The 27,860-nt window shown below is 50.0% G+C and overlaps 1 protein-coding gene across 4 annotated transcripts in view; it reads left to right on the top strand.

The window, feature by feature from the left end:
- The window catches only part of BCR (BCR activator of RhoGEF and GTPase), a 100,832-nt gene that overhangs the window by 964 nt on the left and 72,008 nt on the right, over positions 1 to 27,860 (top strand). The window contains exon 2 of one of the 4 annotated variants that reach the window (XM_053280462.1): positions 175 to 211. Coding sequence is in view for 1 of the 4 variants with exons in the window: in XM_053280461.1 (XP_053136436.1) it covers positions 9,614 to 11,093 (1,480 nt within the window). In the remaining 3 variants the exon portion in view is untranslated. Of the gene's footprint in view, positions 1 to 174; positions 269 to 1,218; positions 1,752 to 8,958; positions 11,094 to 27,860 lie in introns of those variants that run through there. The other 3 variants (XM_053280463.1, XM_053280465.1, XM_053280461.1) reach the window with 3 other exon arrangements.

The raw sequence follows: 27,860 nt of genomic DNA on the forward strand, positions 1-27,860 counted from the left end.
GCACCTGGGGACCCAAGGGCTGGAACCCCTGCTTTAGAAATTAAAACCAGCATCTTGAATTGAGCCCAGAAACAGCCCAGATGCCCGGGCTGTTATTTTAAAAGCGGTGAAGTGTGTTCTGTACACCTGGCCCTGGTTAGTAATCTAGCTACCATATCTTTGTACTAACTACAGATTCTGAACCGTCTTGAAGGCCAGACCACGTATTGCAGTGAGTAATCCAAGTGGGATGTTACCAGAGTGTGGATAACGGTTATGTAGTAATAGGGTAAGCACATCAGCCACTGACTTAAACTGCTAAGTTAAAGAAAAAGCAAATGATGAGAGAGACCTTCCATAACCTCACCAAACCTGAATGAACAGCAGCACTGAACCTATTAACTGAGTCTAACTTATTAGCTTAACTGAATCTAATCAGAGTGGAGCTTGTCAAAAAACGAAAAGGGAATTGGTGATTGGCAAACCCTTCAGATTGCAAAACTGGAAAAGAAAACAATCCAGTTGTCAACTGAGCCCCACTCCTGCATTTTGGGGGTGGGAGTAAAAGCGGGGAGTCTTAACTGGGGAGAGCCCAGAGCCTAGTGGTTGAACACCTGCTTTGCATGTAGATGGTCCTAGGTTCGGCCCCCAGCATCCTTGGTTAAGACAGGGGTCCTCTGCCTGGGGTCCCCAGATGTCGTTGGCCATTTTGGCTGGAGAGGATGGGTCCCAAGGTTGAGGACTCCTGAGTTAAGGGATCTTGGGGGGCAGGGCTGGAAAAGGCTCCTCTCTGAAACCCTGGAGAGGCACTTGGCAGAACTGGACTCATTGGACAACATTTTAGAAGTCTTTGTTTTCCCTCCAAGATATTTAACTTGACTGTGTTTTTTAGTTGTTTCGAGGTTTGTGTTATAATTTGTTTTATGTGGTGGTTGTAAAGTGTCCAGAAATTGAAGTTTGGGCTGGTCTACAGATTCGATAGATAAATAAATGGATCAAGGGTCTCTGACTCAAGATAAGGTAGTTATCTTGAGTCTTTGTGGAGTTAACAAACCTTGGCTTTGTCTCTGGCTGAAACTAGGGAGGCCTGGTGTTCCTCTAGAACAGGGACTCTCAATGTTGGGTCCCCAGGTGTTATTGGACTTCACCTCCCATAATCCCCAACCAAAGGCCACTGGGGCTGGGGATTATGGGAGTTGAAGTCCAATAACATCTGGGGGCCCAACATTGAGAATCCCTGCTCTAGAACAGGGCTGCTCAATTTTGGTCCTCCTGCAGATGTTGGCCTACAATTCCCATAATCCCCAGGATTCCCATGATCCTGCAGATGTTGGTCTGCAGTTCCCGCTGTGGCTGGGGATCATGAGAGTTGCAGTTCAAAAACAGCTGGGCACACGCGTAACAACGATGGGGCAAGGGGAGGCGGTTGTCTGGGGGCCCCACTGCCTGGAGGGGCCCCCCAGAGGCACCTCACGTGACTCCCCATTGCCCCCTGCCCAGCCCCAAGGCCCCTCAGCCGCTTGCCCTGTTCGCCCTCCTCTCTCCGGCTTGTCCTCCTGGCCCAGCTGCCAAGAGCTGCTTTCCTCCCGCCTCTCAGCTGATTGGCGGGTGGGCGGGGCTTCCAGGGAGGCCTCCGTGTAGGCCTCAGTGAAGCCTGAACTCGAGTAGGGCCCAAGCCAGCCAGCCAGGAAGGAGGAGGCAGCCAGAGTGGCCACCCCTGGTCTCTGCAGCAGAAGACCCCTTGCTGCCCTGCCCAACCCAGCATTGGCCAGGTAGAATATAAACTCCTTTTTGTGGTTACCTTTCCCACCCCCCCCCCGATATATAGGCATCTGCTTGCCATAGGGCTTTGATATGGGGGGTGGGACTGAGAAGTCTCTGAATATTTATTTTAAAACAGCTTGGAAAATTTGCTGGCTTAAAAAAAACTATCTAAAAAGTCCTATAAGTGGCTTGTTTCATGGCAGAAAATTACAAAAACTTCTGGAAGAAACAGTATTATATTTATTTTATTTATTCATTCATTCGTTTATAAATGCACTTATGTTCAAGTTGTTTTGCAACCCAGAAGGTCTGAGGGAGAACTGTGAATCAGGTGTGGTGCTTTTATTTTATTTGGTTTTTCTTGTGTGTGAACTGCTCCCCAATAACTCGCAGGGACTTCAGGCTCAGTCTGGGCCCCCTGTGAATGCAGCACCTCCATTCCAGAGGAGGAGAGGTGTGTTAAAGGGCTTTAAAAGCCTCGTGTGAAAAACCTCCTGGAATCAAACTTTGCTGAATTTGTTCAGAATTCTGAGAAAACAAACATAGGCTCACCCTGCATGGTTGAAAGTCTCCTTTGCTAATCTGCAGCGAGGGGCCCATTGTAATCATTCATCTTTCTAGTGTGTTCTAGGCATTAAAAGTAGCACGAATATATAGTACTCAATGTATATCCCTATATATTGCGACGTGTGCGTGTGTGTATTCAGTGAAATGTATTTCCAGGCAGCAGACTTATTTTGGAATATCAGACTTAAATCCTTGGGGGCCTGGGGTGTGCGGAGGCCCTGGACTTTGAGTGTGTGTGGGGGGGCATTTTAAAACCTCGTCTCTGGGCCCCCTCCAACCTTGCTACGCCCCTGCAGCTGGGGGGCCTAAATTGAGCAGGCCTGGTCTAGAAATTGCTCAGTTAGCCACCCCCACCCCCTTTACTGAACGATCCGCCATCCAAGTTCCTGCAATTGCCAAGGACGATTGTTCTCTTTGGAAGGAGAAGCGACAGTGTGGGTGTGAGCGGAGGCAAGGTTCTCTAGCCACATGACTAGCATTTTTAATGCTGTTTCATCCGAGATGATGACATTCCTTGCGGCTTCTCTCTCACCAGAAATATGTTCCATGCAGGAGGTGGTTTTTAAAACAAAGTTTCTCGTTCTGTGGCCAACACAGCCAGCCAAGTGGGCAGGCAGAAGGGATGGCTCACCACAGTGACACAGTCTTGTGAAATTGACACATTGATGTGTCAAGATCAATTCATAGGGCCCGATGAGCTTTCTGTTATTTTATTGCTTCATTTTGATTCCTAGTCCACCCTATCCCCAATGTTTAGAGTGCATTGCAAATGAAAATTATTTATTATTTATTTATTTAGCACATTTTTATACTGCCCTAACCCAAGGTCTCAGGGCATTTCACAACAAACAAATACTAAAAACAATTTAAAACAAATAATAAACAATCAAAAGTTTAAAAAGTTAAAAAGCTAAAAGTTAAAAAGCTTGGGTAAAAATGCACCCTATCCCATAAAAATCCAGCTAAATACAAAATATGTTCATTAAAAATGTTGGCCGACCTTCTGCAGAGTGGAAACACTGGCATTTAGGACCTTCTGGGGATGCCACACAATATGAAGAGAGCTGGTCTTGTAGTAGCAAACATGACTTGTCCCCTTAGCTAAGCAGGGTCTACCCTGGTTGCAAATGAAAGGGAGACTGACAGAGCTCACAAATCAAGTCTCCCTTTCATATTTTGTATTTAGCTGGATTTTTATGGGATAGGGTGGATTCTTCTGTGCAGTATGGATGGGCAGGGAGGAACTGGACCCACGCTTGCTGTTTCTGTGTGATTTTGCCACGTTGAGTACACAGATTATTTTGCCACAAGTAAAACAGAAGGTGTCTGAGTTTCACTAGTGTGTCTGAGAGAGCCTTAAAAAACAAAAAATGAGCTAGGCCTAATGCAGAATATATTTTTAGTGCGCCTCCTAAGCTTGTATCTATTCTTTGTGCATTCGTGCCTTTCCCCCTCCTTTCCCGTATTAAGGAACCTACCAGACATGTGGCTGCTGATTTTGGTGGCAGCTGTACATTTTAACTTCTAATTTAGCCCTTATGCTAAAATTTGAAGTTAGCCAATTAAGTAGGCAATGCCCCCTGTGGCTGGGGATCACGGGACTTGTAGTTCAAAAACAGCTGGGGGGCCTAAGTTGAGCAGGCCTGGTCTAGAAATTGCTCAGTTCCAATCCTACCCCCTTTACTGAATGATTTTATTTTTTTGCTTCCTATGTTCCTTTATGTTGGCCAAAGACTGAAATAAATGTCATTCACTCATCCTCGTAGTATATCTCCTGACTTCCAGATGCTGGAAACAGGAGAAGGCTACCCCTTTCATACCCTGTTTGTTAGCTTCTCAAGGCATTGGGCAAGCTAATGCTGGAAACAGGATGCTGGGTTAGACAGGCCTTTTTTTCATCTTATGCCCAGATAAAGAGCACGTGTGTTGAGAGCTGGTTATTCATCCATCATTTACTTTGGTTTTTTGTTCACGGGTTTTGCATGTTTTCCCCTCCTCCATTCCGTGGACCCTGGTTTTTTTCTCAGATAAAGAGCATAACATAGGAACATAGGAAGCTGTCATATATTGAGTCAGACCCTTGGTCCATCTAGCTCAGGATTGTCTACACAGACCGGCAGCGGCTTCTCCAAGGTTGCAGGCAGGAGTCTCTCTCAGCTCTATCTTGGAGATGCTGCCAGGGAGGGAACTGGGAACTTTCTGTTCTTCCCAGAGAGGCTCCATCCTTTGAGGGGAATATCTCACAGTGCTCACACATCAAGTCTCCCATTCATATGCAACCAGAGCAGACCCTGCTTAGCTAAGGGGACAAGTCCTGCTTGCTACCACAAGACCAGCTCTGATTGTGTTGGACCCCTTGACACATGGACAGTCCTTGTCCCCAAAGGAACGTGGCCTCTTCTAAAGCCCTTCTTTCGGCATAAGCAAACTCCACTTTGTTTTCAAGCAACAGAAATGACACAGTTGCTTATTTGGTGTCATGGCTTGTTTCATTTCGTCTCCTGCTGCTACAGTTGCACAGGCTAGAGCAGGACAATAAACACAGCCTTTGGAAATTGCCCTGCCTTGTTTAGGCCTGTCTGTGTTGGATTCTTCAAGACCTGACTTTAAAACTTTAATAATTAATTCAGTTCAGAACTTTCCCCCTGGGCCGTGCCCACCCCCCACATTAACGAAGATCATGTTACTACTACTGAGAAGCTGCTTGGATAGAACAATGCAAGGAGTGTCTCTTATCCCCATCTGGATGGCAGCCCATTTGTTTGTAACTTCTTGGACAGATGTGCATTTCCTAGCTTGGGTTTTATCCATGAGTGTTTCATACGGGAAGGTCAAAGGACAATTGTCGCAGCAATGGTGGATTTTGGATAAACCTGTGCTACTGGGGGCAGCTGGGAAATCAAACAGAGATAATAAAAAATACATGGAAATTATCAAAATTACATGAACAGGTTTTAAAATACAGTCCTCAAAAGTATTATAGGCAGTTTTCTTACAATCACTTAGTAGGTCAACAAACCATCCCAACTATTTATCTTACAAACGCTGTGTCTATTCCAGTAGCAAAAAAGCATTGCTGTTGCATTCATATATTTGCTCTCTGAGATGGATATCCTGTGACATGGAGTTCCAAAGGCTGCATATTGTGATGGAAAAGGCCACCTTTACATGCACTCCCACCAGCCCATTTTGCCATAGCATTTCCCATGACTGATGACATTTTAAAAAATTCTGCTTTCTGGCACTCAGACCGCTGTTTGTTAGGAAGCTTCAGCACACTTGTAAACACAGGTGTATTCTTTTGTTCACACCTGATGACCTAGCAATGTGTGTTCTCTTTACTGCCCTTCGGAGATTTGACAAATGGGCATCTTTGCTGAGAAATCAATAGCCTGAGCAACCATTCCTGTGTGACCCTGAATGAATCTTGAAGGCCTGTGTTTTAAGACGTGTGCCCTCTGAAAGGCAGCATTAGGAGATAAGGCCGTGTTAGCAATGATTGTCAGGAAGCAAGCTGGTTATGCCCACGAGAGGGAGTAGCAGAGACGATCGGTGGCCATCTGCATGGTTTCTTTGCAGAAGCCCTGCTGCAGTCTCTCTTCTGAAACACAAGAGGGCTTGTGTGGTTGCGATGGTGTGCGTGCGGAGGGCTGCTTGGAAACTGCCTGGGCTCTCAGAAGACACCTCAGCTGTGTTTTAAAAGGGACATGCACATGCACACCATGGACAGGAGATTTTGGGCACCCTGCTGTTGCTTTGGGTGCATGGTGAAGGTCCTGTTCTAAATACTCTATTGCTGAGCGACAAGGGCTCCCAACAGCAGCAGCCTCCTATGACCAGGGGCAAGCTGAGGTGGCGGAGCAAAATGACAACACTCTCCCCTGCCTAATTCACATGAAGGCACAGCCCACTGGGACATTCTTCTGCTTCATTGTTGTGAACTTCTGGGCTTCTGCTACAGCCCGCTGGGAAAGACAGGTCTGACCCGCCAGGAAGCAACCGCAGAAAGCGGCCTCATTGAAACAACCGGAAGCTGACCAAGAGCACGTGGCCTTTCAACAGCACTTGTGCAGGAGAACTTCCCAGTCTCCACAGATTGCGCTCCTTGAGACTGGATTGCCCCCCAGTCTGCCCACGGATCCTGCATATGTTTAGGTGTTGAGTAAGTGCCCCTGAGCTCCAGAGGTCCTACTCTTAAGTCAGTGCACGCAGGATTGTAGCTTTCATGGCATCCGGATCCACTGCCTCCCCTTATCTCATGGTGGGACAGCCTCCCCTCTAAATTCCTGATGCTGGAAATAGGCTGATCTAAGTCTGATATCCCTCCAGAGTAGATAAACAGTGAAATCTGCCCTTTGTCTTCAGTGTGTATTCAAATCCTTCAGTCAATTTCCTCCTGTTTGATTTGTTGGGTCAAGGGTGCCAGGGCAGGGGGTGAGCAGAGTTTGAAGATAGGGTTGTTTTGTTAGTTCGTTTATTGTTTAGGAAAATTTATTCTTGGGAAGCCTACCTCTTTTCCCACTTAACCTCCAGTTCTTGTTTCACATGATTATAAAAAGCAACAAGTTTAAAACAACAAAAGAGACAGCAATAACAAGTATATTCTCTCTCTCTCTGTCTATATCTATCTCTTTAGATATCTATAACTTTAATGGAGTAAGATGAAGACCCTCTGTGTTTCCAACTGGCAGCCTCATATGCTGCAGCCGTCAAAGGCCTTTCATAGGAACATAGGGAGCTGCCATATACTGAGTCAGACCCCTGGTCCATCTTGCTCAGTCTTGTCTTCACAGACTGGCAGCGGCTTCTCCAAGGTTGCAGGCAGGAAACTCCCTCAGCCCTATCTTGGAGATGCTGCCAGGAAGGGAACCTGGAACCCTCTTCTGCTCTCCCCAGAGTGTCTCCATCCCCCAAGGGGAAGATCTCACAGTGCCTCACACTTCTAGTCTCCCTTTCATATGCAACCAGGGTGGACCCTGCTTAGCTAAGGGGACAAGTCATGCTTGCTACCACCAGACCAGCTCTCCTCTCCTCTCTAACAAGAGAGGTTTCTGTATTAAGTGGAAGAGTATAAATCTGAATATTAGCAAGCAATTTGCCAAAAAGGGGGGAAAAAGAAAGAAAGCTGTAATAATTTGTCCCAATAAATTAAAAGCATGAGAGGTTATGAGGCTTGATGGATTATTGAACAGCATTAAAAATGCAGAAGGCAAACCCAAGATAATGCTTTGGACACTGACACATTTCATCCTTGGATCTCAAAGCACTTTCCAAATACTAATTAATTGCCTGGCAGCGGCTTGAGCTCAACATCAAACGCTGGTGAAAGGACGAATAAAACTCACATGGGTTCCAGGCACCTTCTTAATTTTATACGCCAGATCATGAGCTTGGCAGCCATTGGATGAAACAGAAGACGCATGCCCAGGTGAGGCAGCCGAGGATGCAGATGCCTATATATTCATCTTACCCGTGTGTACAGTGAGCTAGACCACCTTAAGTGTTTCCAGCGGGGAAATGCTTGACTAACAAGCAGAAGGTTGCCAGTTCGAATTTCTCTTGCTACTATATCGGGCAGCAGCGATCTAGGAAGATGCTGAAAGGCATCATCTCACACTGCGCGGGAGGAGGCAATGGGAAACCCCTCCTGCATTCTACCAAAGACAACTAAAGGGCTCTGTGGGTGCCAGGAGTTGAAATTGACTTGATGGCACACTTTACCTTTACCTTACAGCAAGCAGAGGTGGGCTTGTCCAAGGCTGTGCAGAGCAGCTGCAGAGGCCGAAGAACCCCTGATGTCCTTTGGAATTCTATTCTACCCAAGGACTTTGCTCTAGGGAGGCTAGCAACTGGATGGGAGAAAGGCTGGCTTACACTTCCCTCTGCTGCTCTAGGCCTTTTCCCTTTTGGGAGGACATGCTCCAGTTTCCTCTTCTTGAGGGGTGTGCATGCCAGGAAACAGCTCCGTGCTGGCCTAAGTATGTTTGCATGCCCAAAATGATTATGTAGTGTCCAAAAAGTATGAGAACACAAGTTATGCATTCTTCAGAATAAAAAATATCAGCCGTAAAAATACCGGGGAGTATTGCGTAACTCGTATTCTGCCCTTCAGGGCTGGTAAGAAGAGCAACAGGAGCCGCCTTGGGAGTCGGGCGGCATATTCATTAAGTAAATAAAACCGTGCCCTGCCTGGACGTGGCCAAACCAAAGCCAAAAGCCACTGTCCGAAGCAGTTCTCGCTGCCATGTGTCGCCCCCAATAATGACTCCTCGTCACTTCGCAGTTTGCTAAATCCCGCTGGAAACGGCGCCTCGCGCTGTGCTACTTCCAGGGAGAGGGCGAGCTAGAGACTCGGGCGGAGGCGGCCAGAGCCGAACATCTGCCGCCGGCTCTCTGGACCGACCAGTGTCGGCTGCTGCAGCAAGGCGGCCGCGGAGAGGGGCGCCGCCGGACGGGAGGCTCTTTCCCCGGCTTCCTACCTGCCGCTGCGCAGCACAGGAGCATCCGGCGGCGGCGGCGGGCACTGCAGGGCGGCAGCAGCAGCAGCAGCAAATTAAAGCAGCTCCGTCTTAAGCGGCGGGGGAGGGGGCGCCTCTTCCCCCTCCCCCACCAGGAAGCGGGCTCCGCCGCGCGCGTGCATCAGGCAGGGCGGCGGGAGCGCGTGCAGGTGGGCACGCGCGGTGGGGCTCGGCCCGGCGGCTGGTGCGGGGAGGCTGCTGCTGCCGCCGCCCCTTTAAGGGGCCCGCCCGGGCCGCTGCTCCGCCCCTTCCCTTCCCTGGCTCGGCTTGCTGCAGGAGCAGCAGCAGCAGCAGCAGCGATCGGAAGAAGAGCGAGGAGTCTGTCCGGCTGGCGATGGGCAGCGAAGGCGCCGCCGCCGCCGCCGCCATCGAGGCGCAGCCGCCGCCGCGCGAACCCCGCTAGAGCAAGAGCGGCAGAGGCCGCGGCCAGGCCGGCCGGGCAGCGCCAGAGGCGGGGGCAGGCGAGGAGCGCGGCAGCAGGGCTCCCCTCGGCCCCGGGGCACGCAGGGCAGGGCTGGCGACGGGGCTCCCCTCTCCCGGCGGGCTCTTTGTTGTGGCGGTGGTTCCTCCTCCTCCTCCTCCTCGTTCCCTTCCCGCTGCGCCCGCGAGGAGGAGGCGGCGGCGGCGGCGGCTCGTGGGCGATGGGCAGCAGCGGTGGCGGCGCGGGGGGCGAGCGGGCAGCAGCAGCACCAGGCGCAGCGCCGTCCCCGCCGCCGCCGCCACCGGGAGCCCGCCGGGCATGAGAAGAGGCGCTGCCGCCGCGAGCCGCCGCCGCCGCCGCCGCCATGGTGGACCCGGTGGGCTTCGCCGAGGCGTGGCGCGCCCAGTTCGCGGACTCTGAGCCGCCGCGCATGGCGCTGCAGTCGGTGGGCGACATCGAGGGGGAGCTGGAGCGCTGCAAGGCCTCGATCCGCCGCCTGGAGCTGGAGGTGAACAAGGAGCGCTTCCGCATGATCTACCTGCAGACGCTGCTGGCCAAGGAGAAGAAGAGCTATGACCGCCAGCGCTGGGGCTTCAAGCGCTCCTCGCACGTCCCGGACGAGGTGGACGCCGTCCTCGAGCCGCCCGCCGAGAAGCCCAAGGCCCGCCCGGCCGCCCTCCGCAAGCTCTCGGCCGCCGCCGCCGCCGCCGCGCAGGGAGACCCCTCGGCAGGGCCTGCGGCGCCTTCCGACAGCAGCCCGCAGCAGCCCGGCGGCGGCGAGGAGAAGCTGCCCAGAGCCCCGGAGGAGGCCGAGGCTGCCGCCGCCGAGGGCTCCCCGTGCAAGCCGCGCCCGCTGTCCAGCGGCCAGCAGCAGCGCCGCCTCCTGAGCGCCTCCTCGGAGAAGGAAGGAGGCGCCTTCGAGCCGGTGGTGGGCAAGGAGCGCGGCGGCGGCGGCGGCGGCAGCGTGGCGGCGCTGCGCTGCAGCTTCGAGCGGCTGCGCAAGGCCAGCTCGCACTGCGAGGCGCCGGCCACTAGCGCCGCCGCCTCCTCGGAGAAAGCCTTCTACGTCAACCTGGAGTACCACCACGAGAAGGGGCTGGTCAAGGTGAACGACAAGGAGGTCTCCGACCAGATCAGCTCGCTGGGCAGCCAGGCCATGCAGCTGGAGCGCAGGAAGCCGGCCCCCCAGGCGGGCTACGAGCCCCCCCGCACGCCCTTCCGCGGCAGGTCTGCCGAGAGCAGCTTTGGGTACGACGGCGAGTACGAGGACGCCGAGCTGAACCCGCGCTTCCTGAAGGACAACCTGATCCAGGCCAACGGCGGCGCCCGGCCGCCCTGGCCGGGGGACTTCCAGCCCTACCAGAGCATCTACGTGGGCGGCATGATGGGGGAAGGCGAGAACAGCAAGGCCCCCGCCCTGCGCAACCCGGCCGCCGCCGCCACTGAGCAGGAGAAGCACCTCACCTGGCCCCGGCGCTCCTACTCCCCCCGGAGCTTCGAGGACATCGGCGGGGGCTACACGCCCGACTGCAGCTCCAACGAGAACCTCACCTCCAGCGAAGAGGACTTCTCCTCGGGGCAGTCCAGCCACGTCTCCCCCAGCCCCACTACCTACCGGATGTACCGGGAGAAAAGCAGGTCCCCTTCCCAGAACTCCCAGCAGTCCTTTGACAGCAGCAGCCCCCCGACCCCGCAGTCTCAGAAGCGGCACCGGCAGCAGCAGGTTGTGGTCTCCGAAGCCACCATCGTGGGAGTCCGGAAGACGGGACAGATCTGGCCCAGCGATGGGGACATCATGGCCCCTGGGAGGCCCTCTCTGGACAGTTGTTTCCATGGAGATGCAGGTGAGTGCTTTCCTGGAACAGCAAGGGAGGGTTGGGTTGGGGTCAGGTGGCTAGTGGTGCCCAAGGAATGGTGCTCTGTGCTGTGGCCGGGTGAGGGAGGCTTTGAGAATCTGTGGTGGCAGTGATGTCAAGGCCATCTTGCGTGAAGCATGCAAATGTGTGAGGGGATCCTCCGCAGGACCACAGGAAGCAGCTGCTGCAGATGTCCTCCGGAGAACAAGGTGCAGACTAGGCCGGGGTGGTCAGAAGTCCAGGATGCTTCTGCTGTCCTGGAGTGAGTCCCAAAGAGGGTGCGTGGACCTGCACCTCGGCAAGCCAAGGCCCTTCAGGTCTTGATGGAGCCTTCGTCTTGACTTGACGGGCATACTCCTGCTCAGTGGGTGTGGTCCCTTGTGTGGATGATCTGGGACAGTTGAATTGAGGCCCTTCCTCGCTTTTATTATATTCTGTATTCCATATCCTTATGGGGGTTGTGGTAGCTTGCCTACTGTCACCTGCTCAATTGTTCTGCATCATCGAGTCTCTCCACTGGAGCCTTCTGGGTCAGTGTGAGTGGCCCCCGGTATTCTTGCATGGGTTTTGAGTGGTTGCAGAGCTTGGCTTAGCTCATGTGGGCCATCGCTCACTTGGTTTCCTATTCAGAAGGCCCCAGGTTCAATCCCTGGCAGCATCTCCAGGTAGGGCTGGGGAAGTCCTTTGTCTGAAAGCTGCTCCCAGTCACAGCATGGAGTATACTGAGCCTCATGGGCCAGTGGTCTGGCTCAACAGGGAGCAGATTTATGTGATCAAAACCATGGATCAGTTGTCTGCCTCATTATGGCTCAGTGACAGAACATGTGTTTTGCATGCAGAAGGCTCGGTCCTTGGTGCCTCCTCTTGGGAACGGGGGAAAGACCCTTTCCTAAACCCCCTGCAAGAGCCACTGTCAGTCAGTGTAGACAATACTGAGCTAGATGGACCAGGGCCTAGCTCTGGAGAGCTCCCTGAGTGTGTGGAGTCACATGATGAACTTGCTCTAAAGCCACCTCTCCTGTGACGCATACCTTGCTCTTTCTGCCCACCGTGATCTTCAGGGTGTGTGAGGGTGACTAATTGGTGCTCCTACCTCATTTCGGGTGGCTGGGTGGGCGGGCCGGGGATGGTCCAGGTGGACTTGTGGTCTGCTTCCCGCTCTAGGCTTGTGCCGCTCGCTGAAGGTGTGAGCAGAGCCAGTGGGCAAGGATGTTGTGCTTGAGGCAATGCCAAAATTTGGCCTTGGAGAATTCACGGACACCTGCAGATTGCTTGGTGATGCTGTAGGGGTGTGTGCGTGAGTGAGTGAGTGAAAGATTCCATAGTACTGTTAGAACTGGATATACCTGAAGGTCATCTAGGACAGTGTTCCTCAACCACCGGTCCAGGGACTGGTGCTGGTCCGTAAGCCGTTGAGTGCCGGTCCATGCTGGTCCATGAGGAATTATCCCCCCACAAAACAATTTCGAGCTGGTGGGGGCCTCCATTGCTGGGAGCTCTCTGGAGCTCATTTCTAGGCAGGCAGCCCTCGTTGCTGGGATAACATTCATTTCGAAGAAGCTAAATGAGTGTTATCCCAGCAGCAAGGGCTGCCTGCCTGAAAATGAGCTCTGGAGAGCTCCCAGCAGTGGTGCCCCCCACCCCAGTTTGAAATTGTTTTTGGGGGTGCCTGGGGGTGGGGGCGAGGGGGGGGCGACCCCTTTACTAACTGCTGGTCCGGGAAACCATGCACAAAGAACGTACTGGTCCATGTCTCCAAAAACGTTGAGGAACACTGACCTAGGATCCCTTGGGCCTGAGAGTGTTCAACTACCCCTTGGATACTTGCTATTAAGGAACAGTGTCTCATATCGACCTTTGCAGATGCTAGAGTTGCTGAGAACCCTTAAGAGCTCTTTGTACATCCACCGTGAAACCACCGGTGATTGCCCATCCTCTCAGGGGGTTGTACCCATTTCGTGTGTGACTGCGTCTGCTTAGAGAGCAGGCTTATGCAGGAGGCAGTGAGCAGGTTGCTGAGAGGAGGGCAGTATCTTGTGAGATGGAGGGGGGGGGGAAAGGCTTAACTGGGAAGAGTCCGTACTGAAGGGGAGAACGCCTGGTGGGCCAACCAAGGCAGAATTGCATTTCCTTGCTGTTTCTGCCCTGCTTTTCTGTCACTACACACTCGAGGCAGCTTCAAACCCAACAGCTTCAATGTACGGAGTGGGCAGGATCCAGGCTAGTTGGCCATGACTAAGCAGCATTGAAATCAATGGGATGAGTTAGTCATGACTGCCTGAAGACCCCTTAATGTCAGTTGGACGTAGCCATGGTTAACTTGGTTTGGATGCTGCCCAATATGCCCAATATGCCCAAAATCCTCTCCAAGAGCGAGCGTGCCGGGGGTGAGTGCAGGAGACGGCACTGAACAGCGGCACCTATTAAACTGTGCTTGGACTGTAGAGTCAGCAGCTTGGTGTTGGGCATGACACCAGCTCTCTTTTCCTTTTTTAAAGAAACCTCTCTTGTTTCCATGGAGGTGTTGAAGTCCAGGACTTGTGGGTCGCAAAGACCATCCCCTGCTCCGTTGAGGCCTGGGCCTTATCTGCATCTCTCTCTCTCTGTCCTTCTCAGAGAGTCAATATTTTAAGAAGGGTTTGGCTCTGTTGTCTGCAAACAGTCAGATCCCTCCTGTCCTTGGGCAAAACTTCTGGATCCATCTTCTCCTTGTCTGGAAGGGGGAAGACCGTCTCCCATGCTCGGTTTGCATTCACTTACTTTCCCAATGCAAATGTCTCTCTGGACCACCACCCTCCTGTTTGCTGCGTGCAAGGAGGGGGGAAATGATGGCGTGGGAGGCGGGCTTCACCAGCATTGCCGGTGGAAAAGAAAAGACTGGGCCAAGAAAAGACTGGGCCTTCCATCGCCTCCTGAGCACACCAAACCAAGGCGCCTTATCCTTGCAACGACCTCCCTCTTCCCCACCCCCTCCCCCTTGTCAGACTGGAGACCCCCCAGCTGCATTTCCTTCTCTGGGACTTCTCTGGTCTTGCGTGAGCTCTTTAGGGGGGCTTTAAAGTGGGGCTGGGGATGAAGGCCGGTTTAAGCTGAGCTGATGCCATCTGTCCTCTGATGCTCTTTAGATGTCTGGGCGCCTCCAAGCCTTGGCAGTTTCCCAAGCAGGGACAATGGGGAGGGGAAAGGTAGCCGCGGCCTGTGCTGGAAGGCAGATTCAGCCCTTTTGCAGAAGAGCAGGTGTCTTAAAGCTGCCTCCTCCGTCCAAATTCCTGCCTGAAACCTTGGAAATCCACTGGCGGCCAGTGTGGATAATGCTGAATTAGATGGACGAGGCAGCTCCTGAAGTACCTCTCTTGGCTTGACACCCTGGAGAGCCACTACCGTTTGGAGGGGGCCATCCTGGGCTAGAGGACCTGAGGGTTGGATCCTGTACCAGGAGGCTTTGTTGGTTAGGAATGTGAGAGGGGGGAGACAGGCCTCTTCCTTGCCCATCCCCCAGCCTCTTGTTGCAAAGCGCACTCTCTCTTTCTCTCCGGCTGGTGGTATTATTTTAAAACTGTGTATGAAGTGGAGGAGGAGAGGGGGGTGATGTGGTGTGCAAAATGTAAATAAATCCTTCGAGATCAAAGCCCGACTTAATGCTGAGCTAGGGCTTTCAGATCTGCAGCAACCTCCGATTTGTTCTGAATTACGGAGTGAGGTGGACGGATCTGTTGTTGCTTGTGTGGGGGAGGAACGGCACGCTCCCCTCCTGCTTGCTTCCCTCCCTGCCCTTGTTAGGTCTAAGATGTGGGCCCAAAAACATTGGGGTGGCCTGACTCCTTCTGACTGAAAAACCAAAAATCCACTCCATTGTGCATCCTGAGCACTGAAGCGTTGACCTTGGTTCATGCATGGCGTGGTGTGAATGCCGTGGGGTGTGATTTGCACCTCCTGTTAATGCTTAGAGATGTGCCTCCTCCCCCCCACCCCCGCCACTGCTCTGTCCTGGATTATTGTAAGCAGGATTTGTGCATTATTCCGCAAGATCCTCGGGGGAGGTTAGGAATGGCTCTTCCCTGTGCCTGGCCTCTCCTTAGTGGTTTCTGGTATTCTGGATAAACTGGAGCTAAGTTGGCCCCTTCCCTCTGGGCTCAGCCCTTCATCAGCTTGCATCGCCCCTACTGGGGAGGAGAGGGTGCTGGGAGACGGACCTTCTGACCTTTGGGCACGGGTGGACTTAAATAGCGCTCTGGTTCTTCCAGTTCTTTGTGTAGGTTGCCATGTTTGGGAAGCTACTAAAATGAATCCTCAGAAGACTTTACACAGAAGAGAAACTTATTCCTTGGTGGGCAGGCTGGCTCCCCGTCTTCTGGTGAGCAGGACACCCAGCCCCACACAGATTTCCTCCCCAGAGGTTTCATTTCCACTGCCTTTTTTGAGAAGGCAAGAATCCTTTCTGAGCAGTTGGAGAGGGCTCCCCCAATTTCTCACCACCTCCGTATTCCAGTGCACATGACAGAAGACCCACTTCTCTCCTATGTGAGTCTGCCTGTGTGCCAGAAAAGGATCTGAGGGAAGAGAGAGGGGGTTGGAGGCAACCACAAATAATGGTTGGCTAGTGAACTAAGCCTAAATTGGTGGATCGCTGCTGAAGATCATTTTCTTGTAGTCCAGGTCTTGGCAAATCCCAGGTGCTGAGAAACCATGGCACCTAGACTAGGATGCTCTATTTAATAAAATTATTTTATTTTATATTCAATAACAAAGTTATTTAATACAGTCTTTATTTGTCCCAGGTGGCTGTGTTTCTGTTCTGTTAATATGGGAGGAGTGCTGGTCATGTGGTAGCAAGCATGACGTGTCCCCTTAGCTAAGCAGAGTCTGCCCTGGTTGCATATGAACAGGAGACTAGAAGTTTGAGCACTGGAAGAGATTCCCCTCTGCAGGGGATGGAGCCTCTCTGGGAAGAGCAGAAAGTTCCCAGTTCCCTCCCTGGCAGCATCTCCAAGATAGGGCTGAGAGAGAGATTCCTGCCTGCAACCCTGGAGATGCCGCTGCCAGTCTTGTAGACAATACTGAGATGGACCAATGGTCTGCTTCATATGTTCCTACTTGTGAAGGGGATGAAGAGAAGCCCACTTACCCTCCTTCGCCATAATATCCACCACTAAGTTCAGTCTTTTTGTCGAGGGTCTGATGTCTGACTCCTCTAAGTTTTTGGCTCCTAGATCTACAGGCCTGTTGTAGTCCATACCTCTTAAGAAGTGTATTGTGAGAAGAACTTGGCAATCCAGCACTTGCATCAGCAAGCGGTTTCTCACCCCAAGTCGAAGGCCTCTGTAGTGGGGCAGCGAAACATTAGTTAAAACAAAAACAAAACATTTAAAACATTACAACTATTTAGAATTTTAAAAACAATATTTTAAAACATTTAAAACATTACAACTATTTAAAATTTTAAAAACAATATTTTAAAACAGCATTAAAACCATTAAAACAATATTAATTAAAAGCCTGGGTGAATAGATGTATCTTTAAAGGCCTTTTAAAAGCTGTCAGAGATGGGGAGGCATCTTGTGAGCATCCCCATCCTAAAGAATTCTTGGGAATTCAGTGGGAACACTTTGCAGTGGGACTGGCTGCTACTTAAACGTGTTTAGGATGTGTACAGAAATTCCATGCTAATGGTTCAAGGGTGTGCAAGATGAACAGAGAGGTGGTTGTGTCTGCATGGTGTGATTTATCTTGGCCTGGAGTTCTCGTTTCTTTGATGCAGAACTGGATGAGTTTTCTTCTCAGTGTTGCATACACAATTGGGAGACACATGTAACTGCTTGCTCATATGAGTTGGGGGATTAGTCTGGGAATGAATCCTGTTGCTCAACACTCCTGAATCTCTTGCCCTAATGGTGATGACTGACTGGCTGGTGATAAGAACCCGTCTACATAGAAGTCAGGTGAAGCCTTTACTTGCTGGGCCAAGGAGAGAGTTCAGGTCTGGTGCAATTTGCTTGCAGTCTGTTGCTTTTCTGGCTGGGATATGGTGATGAGTAAATGCTGGGGAGTGCGTCGGTGGCAAAGTGGAGCACATATTGGAGCAAAGCTGTAATTGGAGGCTTAATAGATGCCCCAGTCCTGGGACGCCTGCCTAGGTTGAGGAGAGACCCCTGCCCGAAACCTTGGAGAGCTGCTGCCAGTCAGTGTAGACAATACTGAGCTAGATGGACCAAGCATCTGACTTGGTTGATGGCAACTTCCTGGGTTCCTGTGATATTAATTGCTGGGTGGGAAAAGAAATAGAACCTTTGCAGCTAAGGAAGATCTGGTAATGTGTGGTAGATCTGTAAAGTGATGAAAATTAACCTTTTATTTGAAGGGGCAGGAGAAGATTTATACATTTTAATAATAATAAATGTTATTTGTTAGCTACCCTGTAACAAAATTGTTCTCAATTAAAATTTTATTTTAAATAAAAAAACTTTGTGAAGAAAGTTATCATCAATCACAATGGGTCTGTTTGGTTTTATTATTCTCCTAGTTTTGAGGATGATGTTTTGATAGATGTTGTTTCATTAGTATTTTGTGATTTTAATGGCCGTATGCTTTAGTTGCCTTTTAGGCAGAGTGCAGCTCATAAATATTACAAATAAAGAAAATCAACAAATGCCCATTTTGGCATAGAGCATGCCGAGTTGTGTAGCCTCTCTGTGCCATAAGGATGCCCCTTTTCCTTTCCTGCGTAAAGAGAGGGACCTCCAACAATGTTCCCTGGCAGCCTTTCCAATATACAACCCAACCACCCTTTCATTTAGCCAGAGAGCTATTGCAACGGAATTGGTTTTTTCATCACACACACCCAGTAATTTCTGTATTCCTCCAGGGAGTGGGGTGGCTTCCATGCCATTTTGTTGGACATGGACACATGGACGGACACGCGTGCACACACACTCGGCACAAGCCCAGCCCTGGAACAGCCCCAAGTCAGAGTGATCTGGGGGCGGCTCACACAGAATGCGAATCATATTAAAAGTATCCTAAATCCTCCTCCCTTCAGTTTAAGCTCATTAGAGCTTGTCAACCTCAGCAGCTTTGGGAGCCATTTGGTTTCCCTTCTGGTTTCCCCCATTATTGATTTTCCTAAACAAGATTATTCGTATCTTAAATGAGATCATACAAATCATGGCATACAAGTTAAGTCCAGCCTCCTCAATCAAACACCCTTGATCAAAATTTTTTAATGAAGCTTAATTTAAAAATAGACGCACCACAAGTTAAGGTAGAAAAGCTGATCAACTCAACGTGTATCATTCATTTTGCATTCCAAAACACACACAATATAATCCAATTGTTGAACGTAGGTAGCTGTTTTTCTTCCTTGTGTTGAGGCCCATCTAGTCCCTCTCTTGTCTACACGGCCTGACATTGGCTCTCCAGGGTCCAGTGTTCCTTCTAAGTCTTGCGCGTGTCTGCACGCTCATGTGTTTTTTGACATCCACTCAGTTAATTTTAGATCCTGCTCAGGTTGAATCAGGAAGGCCCCACTCTGAATATATGTGCGCACACACTGCCTTGATACTGCCGCCCAGAACAAAACTCATCCCACACCTGGGTTAAAAACTGAGTAGCCCTTGTTATTTGGGATGCAATGGGCGCTGCGTATCTTACTCCTGCTGTTGACCCAAGAACATTTTATTTTGCTGTGGACTGATCAGAGTCTTTAGGATCTGGTGGGAAGTACCACCTCAAATCAGTGAAATCTGTTGGCAGAGATGCACCCTAGGTAATTTTGGAGCCTGGACCTAAAGGCACTCGGAGAGCCACCCCACCCACTGCAATTTAAGCATCATCCCCCTACATACACACAGGAGGAGGTGTGGTAGGAGGACATACATCTGATAAATCACAGTGGTGCTGGGAACCATCTAGCTGGGTGCCCATCAGCACATTTCTTACCTGTGTGTGCTACAATGTTATGAAACTGAAAGTGGAAAATTTTAGTGCATCTGGTCTCTTTTTCTGGCTGTGTCCCGTCCCCCCCCACCCCCCGGCTTAAGAAACCAACCTGGGTTCTCCTTGGCAGCAAGCAGACAGGAATCCACCCCAGTTCCGGTGCTGTCGGGTAGGGTTCCATCCAGCCAAACTGGCTTTGCTTGCTTTTTGCATTGCCGAATGTGTTTGTGTGTGTGGTCTCGTGCTTGATGACCAGGTGTGCTTATTTGGATTACGTCTCTTTTTATGCCCTCAGGTAGTTGCACTTTGCGCTTCTGCTTTGCTTGTTGAAGGAAACTTTGCTCTACATTTGTGTGCTCTGGATAAGAGAAGCAGTGGGTAGTTCCTTTGCTCACTCTGGCAGTGCCCCTGAACCCTTGTAACAATATGAACTTTTAAAAAATCTACCTTTTGGACCAAACATTCTGCTCTTTCAGGAGAAGAATCCGGTTTCATTTTCTCCCTTTCCTACAACATGTCCTTCCTACAGCTCTTTTGCTTCATTATTTAGTGACGTAAAATGGGCTTCCTCATTGCAAACTGTCTCCAGTCTGAGGCCTGCGATGCATGACCGAGCTGGCATGTGTCCTCTGCTGCTCTTCCCCGCACCCCAGGCCCATTTCAATCAGTTCCTTACCCTGCGCTCAAAATAAATTATGCATGCTAAGCAAATTTCCATATCCACTTTGCCTCGAACAAATTTGTGCAAAGTACTTTGCGGCTCTTCAGAAGGTACTTGAGTGGCAGAAGTGTGGGGCGGGTGGGGAGCGGGGCAGGCAGGCTATTGATCTATTTATTAAGAGGATTTATAGTCCGCTATTCAGGAGGGCGCTGAAATGGGTTCAGATCAAAACAGCAGCATCAGGAGAAACTTGCAGCCAGATAAAGTGCTGCATAACAAACTGTAAAATCTAGAAAGCCCGAGCAGATAAAGAGGCCTTTGCCTGGCATCAAAAACCCCATCTCAGACTCTGCTGCATGTAAGTCTTGCTGGGAAGAGCGTTCTAGAGTTGGGCGTCTCACTGCCGAGAAGGCCTTCTTGGCATTTGTTTCTCAGTTGCAGTTGGGTCTTGGAAGATCCCATAAGGAGAGTTCTGCTGGATCTGGCTTAAGGCCTCTCTACACCACCACACAGTGGCCCACGAGATGCCTTGGGAAGCCACACAACCAGTTGATGATGGCATGCCCCCTCTCCTGGCATCACTCCTCTGCAGCTGGTATTCAGAAGCACCCTGCCTCTGAACCCTGAGGTAGCCAGTAGACCTCAAGACTATTGATAGGCCTGTCCTCCATGAACTTGTAAGCCCTGCGTAGAGCCATCCAAGCTGGTGGCCATTACTACATTACTACATCTCACGGTAGAGAACTCTATAAATTAATGAGGGGGGAAAGCACTTAGTTTCATCAGTCCTGAATTTCCTGGCAGTCCGTTTCGTTGTGTTGTGAGAGAGGGAGAGGAATTCTCCCTATCCACACATTCTGCTCCATGCATAATTCTATGCATGGTCTTGTGGTAGCAAGCATGAATTGTCCCCTTTGCTAAGCAGGGTCTGCTCTGGTTTGCATATGAATGGGACTACATGTGAGCACTGTAAGAAATTCCCCTGAGGGGATAATGAGGCCGCTCTGGGACAAGCAGAAGGTTCCAAGTTTCCTCCCTGGCAGCATTTCCAAGAGAGGGCTGAGAGAGATTCCTGCCTGCAACCTTGGAGAATCTGCTGCCAGTCTGTGTAGACAATACTGACCTAGAGGGACCAAGGGTCTGACTCAGTATATGGCAGTTTCCTGTGCCCTTGAGGTGAGGGGTTGGGCGGCTTCCCTGCTGCCCCATTTCCATTATGTGCTGCTTTCTCCCTTTATTGTTTGTTTATTTGATTTCTATACTGCCCTTCCAAAAATGGCTCAGGGCGGTTTACATAGAGAAATAATAAACAGATAAGATGGCTCCCTCCTCTTCCCTGTGGCGCTCCTCCATCTAATCTGTCGAAGACGTGACAGAGAGAGAGAGAGAGAGACGGCCGGATTCAATTGGAGCTGTTGCTAGTTTTGTCCTAGACTGAACTGGCCGCAAAGGTGAGCACCTGCCCGCAGCCGGGATGAATGAGCTGTTTGTCTGAGCTATTCAGAGATCCCTGGCCTGAAGGGGAAAGTCGGAGCTGGTTGGAGACACCGTGTGGAAGGGAAAGTGTGGGAGGTGTGTGTGCCTGTCGGCACTGTGTACTGGTGGGCAGGAGTCGATAAGGCGACTCCCTTATCTTTAAGCTTTCATTTGCCGAGCGATGAAGACCTGGCATCTGTCAAGCTGCTGTTCTTGTTCGCTTGTTTCCTGCCTTGCCAGCTGTGATCGTTGGCTCCTGGATAGGGGCCGGGCATGGCTAGGTGTGTAGGGTATGTCGAAAAGAAAATTCTGTACCCCGGCCACCAAATTCTGTGCCAAGGGAAGCAGAGTTCTGTGACCACTGTTCTCGCTAAGGTGTGCAGGCGCTCAAAACTTCTTGGAAGTCTGCTCAGTTCATTTTAGATCCTGCTCAGGTTGAATCGGGAAGGCCTCATTTGAATGCCGGTGCACACACCCTGCCTTGATCCTGCCACCCAGAATGAAACTCATTCCGCACAGTGATGGGAAAAACGAGAGGGACCACTGTCTGTGACCTGGGTAAATTATGCTGCTCTGGAGAACTCTCTTGTATTCTTGGTTTTGCCATCTGCGGGGAGGCCAAAGGTGTTTGAGCCCACCCCACCCAGTTACGGGGAATCCTGTCCTGCCCACATATCTGCAAGCACATCTTCATGGCCCTGAAAAGCAGAAACTGCTACTTCTCCCCCCCACCCACCCCGGACTCTGTGCCCACAACTACGTTTCCTCTGCTCCCGTGGGATTAGCATAGGGCAGTTAAACTGGAAGTGGAAAAGGCAGGGGGGGATGCAAGCACCACAGGCCCACTGCGCTCAGGGGCGAGGTGCTTCTGAAGAGCAGCTGCGGGCGGGTACTCATGGGCAGCCCATGGGAGGAAATGCTTCCAGGCCATCCACTCTCTCTGGCAGTCGTCGGTGTATCCGCTGCTGAGAGATTGAAAAGGAGCCCTCGGGATGGACGTCAGTCCACCCTGGCTGAGGCAACGCTTGGAGCAGTTCCTGGCCAATTAGCTGTCAAGGTAGCTGCCACTGGCCCTTCTTCTTGCACCCAGGTGAACAGCTTGTGGGAACCTGCACAATGATAGAATTCCCCTGCTGACAGGGAACATTGGCCAGCTGCCATATACCGAGTCAGACCATCGGTCCATCTAGCTCAGTATTGTCTTCACAGACTGGCAGCGGCTTCTCCAAGGTTGCAGGCAGGAGTCTCTCTTGGAGATGCTGCCAGGGAGGGGACTTGGCACCTAGATGCTCTTTGCAGAGTGGCTCCATCCCCTAAGAAGGGGAATCTCTTCCAGTGCTCACACTTCTAGTCTCCCATCCAAATGCAACCAGGGTGGACCCTGCTTAGCTAGGGGGACAAGTCATGCTTGCTACCACCAGACCAGCTCCCCTCTCCTCTCCAAAGGGCAAAGAGGAACCTTTAAAAAGTGGAGATTATTGTTATTTAGCAGGGGGAGAGCAACTGGCCCTATCCATCCCCAGCATAGCACCCCTCCAGTGGCTGTTTCTGGTGTCTATGTTTCTTTTAAGATTGTGAATCCTTTGGGGACAGGGAGCCATTTTGTTTGTTCATATCTATGTGAATCGCTTTGGGAACTTCTGTTGAAAGCGGTATATAAATATCCGTTGTATTTGTATTCCATGCACATTTTCCTCGCACAGAAAGCCATTCAAATGTACTTCCCCTTCTCTGTAATGTTGAGAATTATGTGTTCAAGCCATTAGATGTAGTTTACCTGAATGCTGAACAACCTGAGCAAACACTAATGTTTAAACAAAAAAGATTTGATTTGGGAAAATGGAACAGATAAGAACATTCTGTGACTTCTGTTTTTCTCTGTGGTATGATGAATACACTTGGGTGTTAATTGCTGTTAAGGGTCAATTCTTCTATATGCAAATTACATGGTTTTTATCTTCACACAGATAAAGGTAAAGTGTGCTGGCGACCACAGAGCCCTGTGGTTGTCTTTGGTAGAATACAGGAGGGGGTTATCATTGCCTCCTCCCACACAGTATGAGATGATGATGCCGTTCAGCTTCTTCCTATATCTCTGCTGCACGATATAGATGAGCAAGGGGAGAGCAACTGGCCCTATCCAACCCCAGCACAGCATCCCTCCAGTGGCTGTTGCTGGTGTCTGTCTTATGTTTCTTTTTAGATTGTAAGTCCTTTGGGGACAGGGGTCCATTTTATTTATTTATTTATATCTATGTGAATTGCTTTGGGAACCTTTTGTCAAAAAGCGGTATATAAATATTCATCATTGTCAAGAGGAGCAAGGTGATGTTGCTTACCTTCAGAGGTTGCTAGATAGTGTATTTGTTTATTTCGGCCCAAGGCCAGCATAAAGATGTTGCTAGATATGTCCAGTCCTAATTTGGCCAAACTCTGTAATCAGCAAGAAATTAGGATGGGTGGGTAAGCTCAGACCCGTGGGAGGAAAACTCATTCAGCCTTCCCTCTTATTGGGGTGGGGCGGGGGGGACACAAATCCAGTTGACCAGAAGAATCTAAGAGAAAACCTGGGGATTGGTTATATTTTCAGAACTCTATGCAGACTCTCAGAGAACTGTTCAGTAAGCTGGGTTGACCAAATGGAATCGTCTCTCTAAGGCTGGCAGTTGCAGCCATTGACTCATCATGCTTTGAGACAAGCCTTTACAGAACTGAGTTTTCAGACTGTGGCTTCGTCATATGTAGGTGGGAGATATGCTAAGTCTCAGTCTTCCAGTGTTTCTGAATCTGTGGTGTCCCTCAGGGAGAGGATATTTGCATGCTACGTTTTGTATGGTGCAATATCTGCAGAGTGAAATGTCAGTCCTTCCTTTCTTGGTGTGTGAAGCTGGTAAGTCCTTCTGGCCAAGAGGATGGTTGGCCTTCTAGAAAGACTTCCTTCCTTATCAAATTCTCGGATTGTGGGGTCATTGACCGTTCACTGAGTAAATTAATTTTTAACTTAGCTGAGTGTTGGACTGGGAGCGTTCAAATCCCCATTCAGGCATGATATTCACTGGGTGACTCTGGAGCACTTCTCCCTCAGCCTAACCTACCTCACAGGGTTGTTGTGAGGATAAGCATAACCATGTACACTGCTCTGGGAAGTAAGAAATGGGGTCCCTCAGGGATCGGTACTGGGACCAGTGCTCTTTAACTTATTCATAAATGATCTAGAAGTTGGAGTAAGCAGTGAAGTGGCCATATTTGCAGATGTTGCTAAACTATTTAGCGTAGTGAAATCCAAAGCCGATTGTGAGGCGCTCCAAAAGGACCTCTCCAAACTGCCTGAGTGGGCTACAAAATGGCAAATGCGGTTCAGTGTAAGCAAGTATTAAGTGATGCATATCGGGGCAAAACCGTGGTGGACAGCTTGTTGAAGGCGGGGACTAAGTGTACAACAGCTGTGAAAAAGGCAAATTTCATGCTAGGGATCATAAGGAAGGGGACTGAAAATAAAAATGCTGATATTTTAATGCCCTCATAAAGCTCAATGGTGCAGCCACATTTGGAGTACTGCGTACGGTTCTGGTCACCATATCTTAAGAAGGACATTATAGAACTGGAGAAGGTGCAGAAGAGGGCAACCAAGATGATCAGGGGCCTGGAGCACCTTCCTTATGAGGCTAGGCTACAGAGTTTGGGCCTTTTTCGTTTGGAAAAGATACTCTACAGGGAGACATGATAGGAGTGTACAAAATTGTGCATGGAGCAGAGAGAGTGGAGGAGAGCGTTTTTTCTCCCTCTCTCACAACACTAGAATCCGTGGTCATCCCACGGATGAAACTGAAAGTAAGGATATTTAGGACTGACAAAAGGAAATTCTTTTTCACACAGCACATAATTAATCCATGGAATTCTCTGCCATGGGATGTGGTGATGGCCACTCGCTTGGATGGCTTTAAAAGGGGCTTAGCTGGATTCATGGAGGACAGGGCTATCAACGGCTACTAGACTTGTGGCTGTAGGCCACCTCCAGCCTCAGAGGCAAGATGCCTCTAAATACCAGCTTCAGGGGAGCAACATCAAGAGCTCTTGCCTACAAGCTCCCTAGAGGCATTTGGGGTGTGAAATGGGATGCTGGACTAGAGGGGCCTTCTTGGGCCTGATCCAGTGGGGCTGTTCTTACCTTCATTAACACCTAAACTTTTGGAGCAGGAGTACTTTTTCTAAAGATAGAAGCAAAGCAAATAGACAGATCTGTGAGGTGGAAAAGCAGGAAATAATAAGCAGGAAATGCTGTTTTACAGGAGCTATTTAAGGCTTTGCCCCAGAAAGTGTTTGAATGATATGATTCAGTCTTGCACATGTGCAATATTGCAGACATGTCTCAGAGCATGTGCAGAGTGCCCTTGACCTATCACAAGGTGGCCACATCCAACAAATGCAGGCATGGCTGGTGTGCTCAAGAAGGCTTGGCTGTCGTCTCCAGCACTTTTTGGTTGACTTTCTCTTTCTCCGTAATTGATTGCTTTGCTTCTCTAGTCTAGCAGGAAGGGGTAACATCCTAGGGTGAGGAGATGAAGAGTTGGCTTTGGTTGATTCTTCCCAGTCCAAGTGAGTTTAGTGCTGTTGCCTGCTGTGTCCCTGATAGGAATCAGCAGAGGCCGTTTTTGTCTCTGTGGTTTCTGTTCCATCTCTTGACCTGATTGCCTTCAGTTCACTCACTGCAGCTTCCTGCTTGCTGCCCCTCCAATTTCCTCTAAATGCTGCAAAAGGCAAAATGAGCTAATGACTGGGGGCGTGAAGGCTGCAGAAGGTGCTTACTGAGTAAGTGTGTGTCTTGTAATGAGCATCTGTCTCTGGGCTCCATCCAGAGATGTGGGGTAGAAATTTTTCCTGTGCTGTGCTTTATTTTTTGCAGAAAAACCTGTTCTTCACTGTACGTCAGCATCTCTTGCAGGAATGGGAAGCCCCCCACCCCTGCCCCCAAAGCCCTGCTGTGCCTTCAGGTCTGTTCCTCTGGAGATTCCTGGGATCGTGCTTGGGATCCTTTGCCGCTTCATGCAAAGCGGGTGCCCTGCAGCCTCTCCTCTGCTCTCATTTTGCTCTCATAAAGTGGTGGTATTTATTGTGGTGGTTTCTTTTGTTGCCGTCTCTTGTTTATGGATTCTATTAGATTTGCCCGAACCTTAAGATCTTCTTTGGAAGCCCTCCTCCGGGTGCCCCTGCCAAACGAGGTGAGGTGGGTGGCTACCAGGGAGAGGGCCTTTTCGGTGGTGGCACCCCATTTATGGAATAGCCTCCCCAGTGAGGCTCGCCTGGCTTCATCACTTTGTTCTTTTACGTGCCAGGTAAAGACCTTTTTGTTCACCCAGGCCTTTTTCAGATTTGATCGGATTTTTAACTAATTTTAAAATGAGTTCTAAAGCTGCTTTGTATTGTATTTTGTATTTTCTTTCCATCTTTTTGGTCTGTTGTGGTGGTATTATTATTATTATTATTATTATTTTATTCAATTTCTATACCACCCTCTCAAAAATGGCTCAGGGCAGTTTAGACAGAGAAACAACAAATAAGGTGGATCCCTGTCCCCAAAGGGCTCACAATCTAAAAAGAAACATAAGATAGACACCAGCAACAGTCACTGGAGGTCCTGTGCTAGGGATGGATAGGGCCAGTTACTCTCCCCCTGCTCAATAAAGACAATCACCACGTTAAAAGGTGCCTCTTTGCCAGATTACAAAACTTGGCAAAAACAATAATGTGTTCTTATTGTGTTTTAATTCTCTGTTGTGAGCCACACAGAGAACAATTTGTTATGGGGCAGCTAACAAATAAAGTTGTTGTTATTGTTTTATATTATTTTATATTTTGTTTGTGTATGTATGTATGTATGTATGTGATGTCTGAAATGCTGTTCTTCAGGAAAAAGGCTACCTAAACCTTTTCAGGTAATATAATGTTATTCTAGGGAGCTTCCTTGAGGATTTCAAGCCATTGATGACAACTGAGTGGGCTGGCTGGATTGATTGGAATCCATGACTTAACCTGGCAAGAAAAGAGGCATTTATAATCCATTTATTTAATTTTGGCTTTCCAGTTCTAAAATTCATGCATTTCTGGGCTGGATTTCTAACTGGCCATTGTAACAAAAACCTGTTGAGTTGGCAGCATGGTGGTGGTCTTGTACAACCCAGAAGCGTAATCAAAAAAGCTTTGGCTCACATCTCTTTTGCACTGCAGAATTGTGTCTGTGGAAGGGCAAGAGACAAGTTTTCTGCCCAGCAGCGCTCTCTGCAAGGATACTGAGGCAAGGTTGCCTTCTTGGAGGTTTCGGCTGCCTCCTGCACATGCTTGCTTGGAGTGTCCTATTGAACAAAGGGGGACTTTCTTCTGAGTAAACAGAACAGAAAATTGGGCTGTAAGTGCCCAGGCCAGGAGTGGTCAGCCCGAGGCCCTGCAGCTGTTGTGTTCGACAACAGTTCCCAAATTGTTGAGGCTGAGGGTGGTGGGAGTTGTCCTGGCATGGGTCATGCTTTCTGCAGATCTCTGGCGGCTCTGTGTGCCTCGGCCTCTCCAGGCTCTGGCATTGGGCTCACACCTGCCCGTCTTGCTCGGGCACTACTTGCTTGGAGGAGATGGACTCCAGCCAAGCAGCCAGCTGCAAATTGGTCGTTAACACACAAGAGGAATCTAAACAAGGG

The sequence above is a fragment of the Hemicordylus capensis genome, chromosome 15 (genome assembly GCF_027244095.1).
Source record: "Hemicordylus capensis ecotype Gifberg chromosome 15, rHemCap1.1.pri, whole genome shotgun sequence".
NCBI lineage: Eukaryota > Metazoa > Chordata > Lepidosauria > Squamata > Cordylidae > Hemicordylus > Hemicordylus capensis.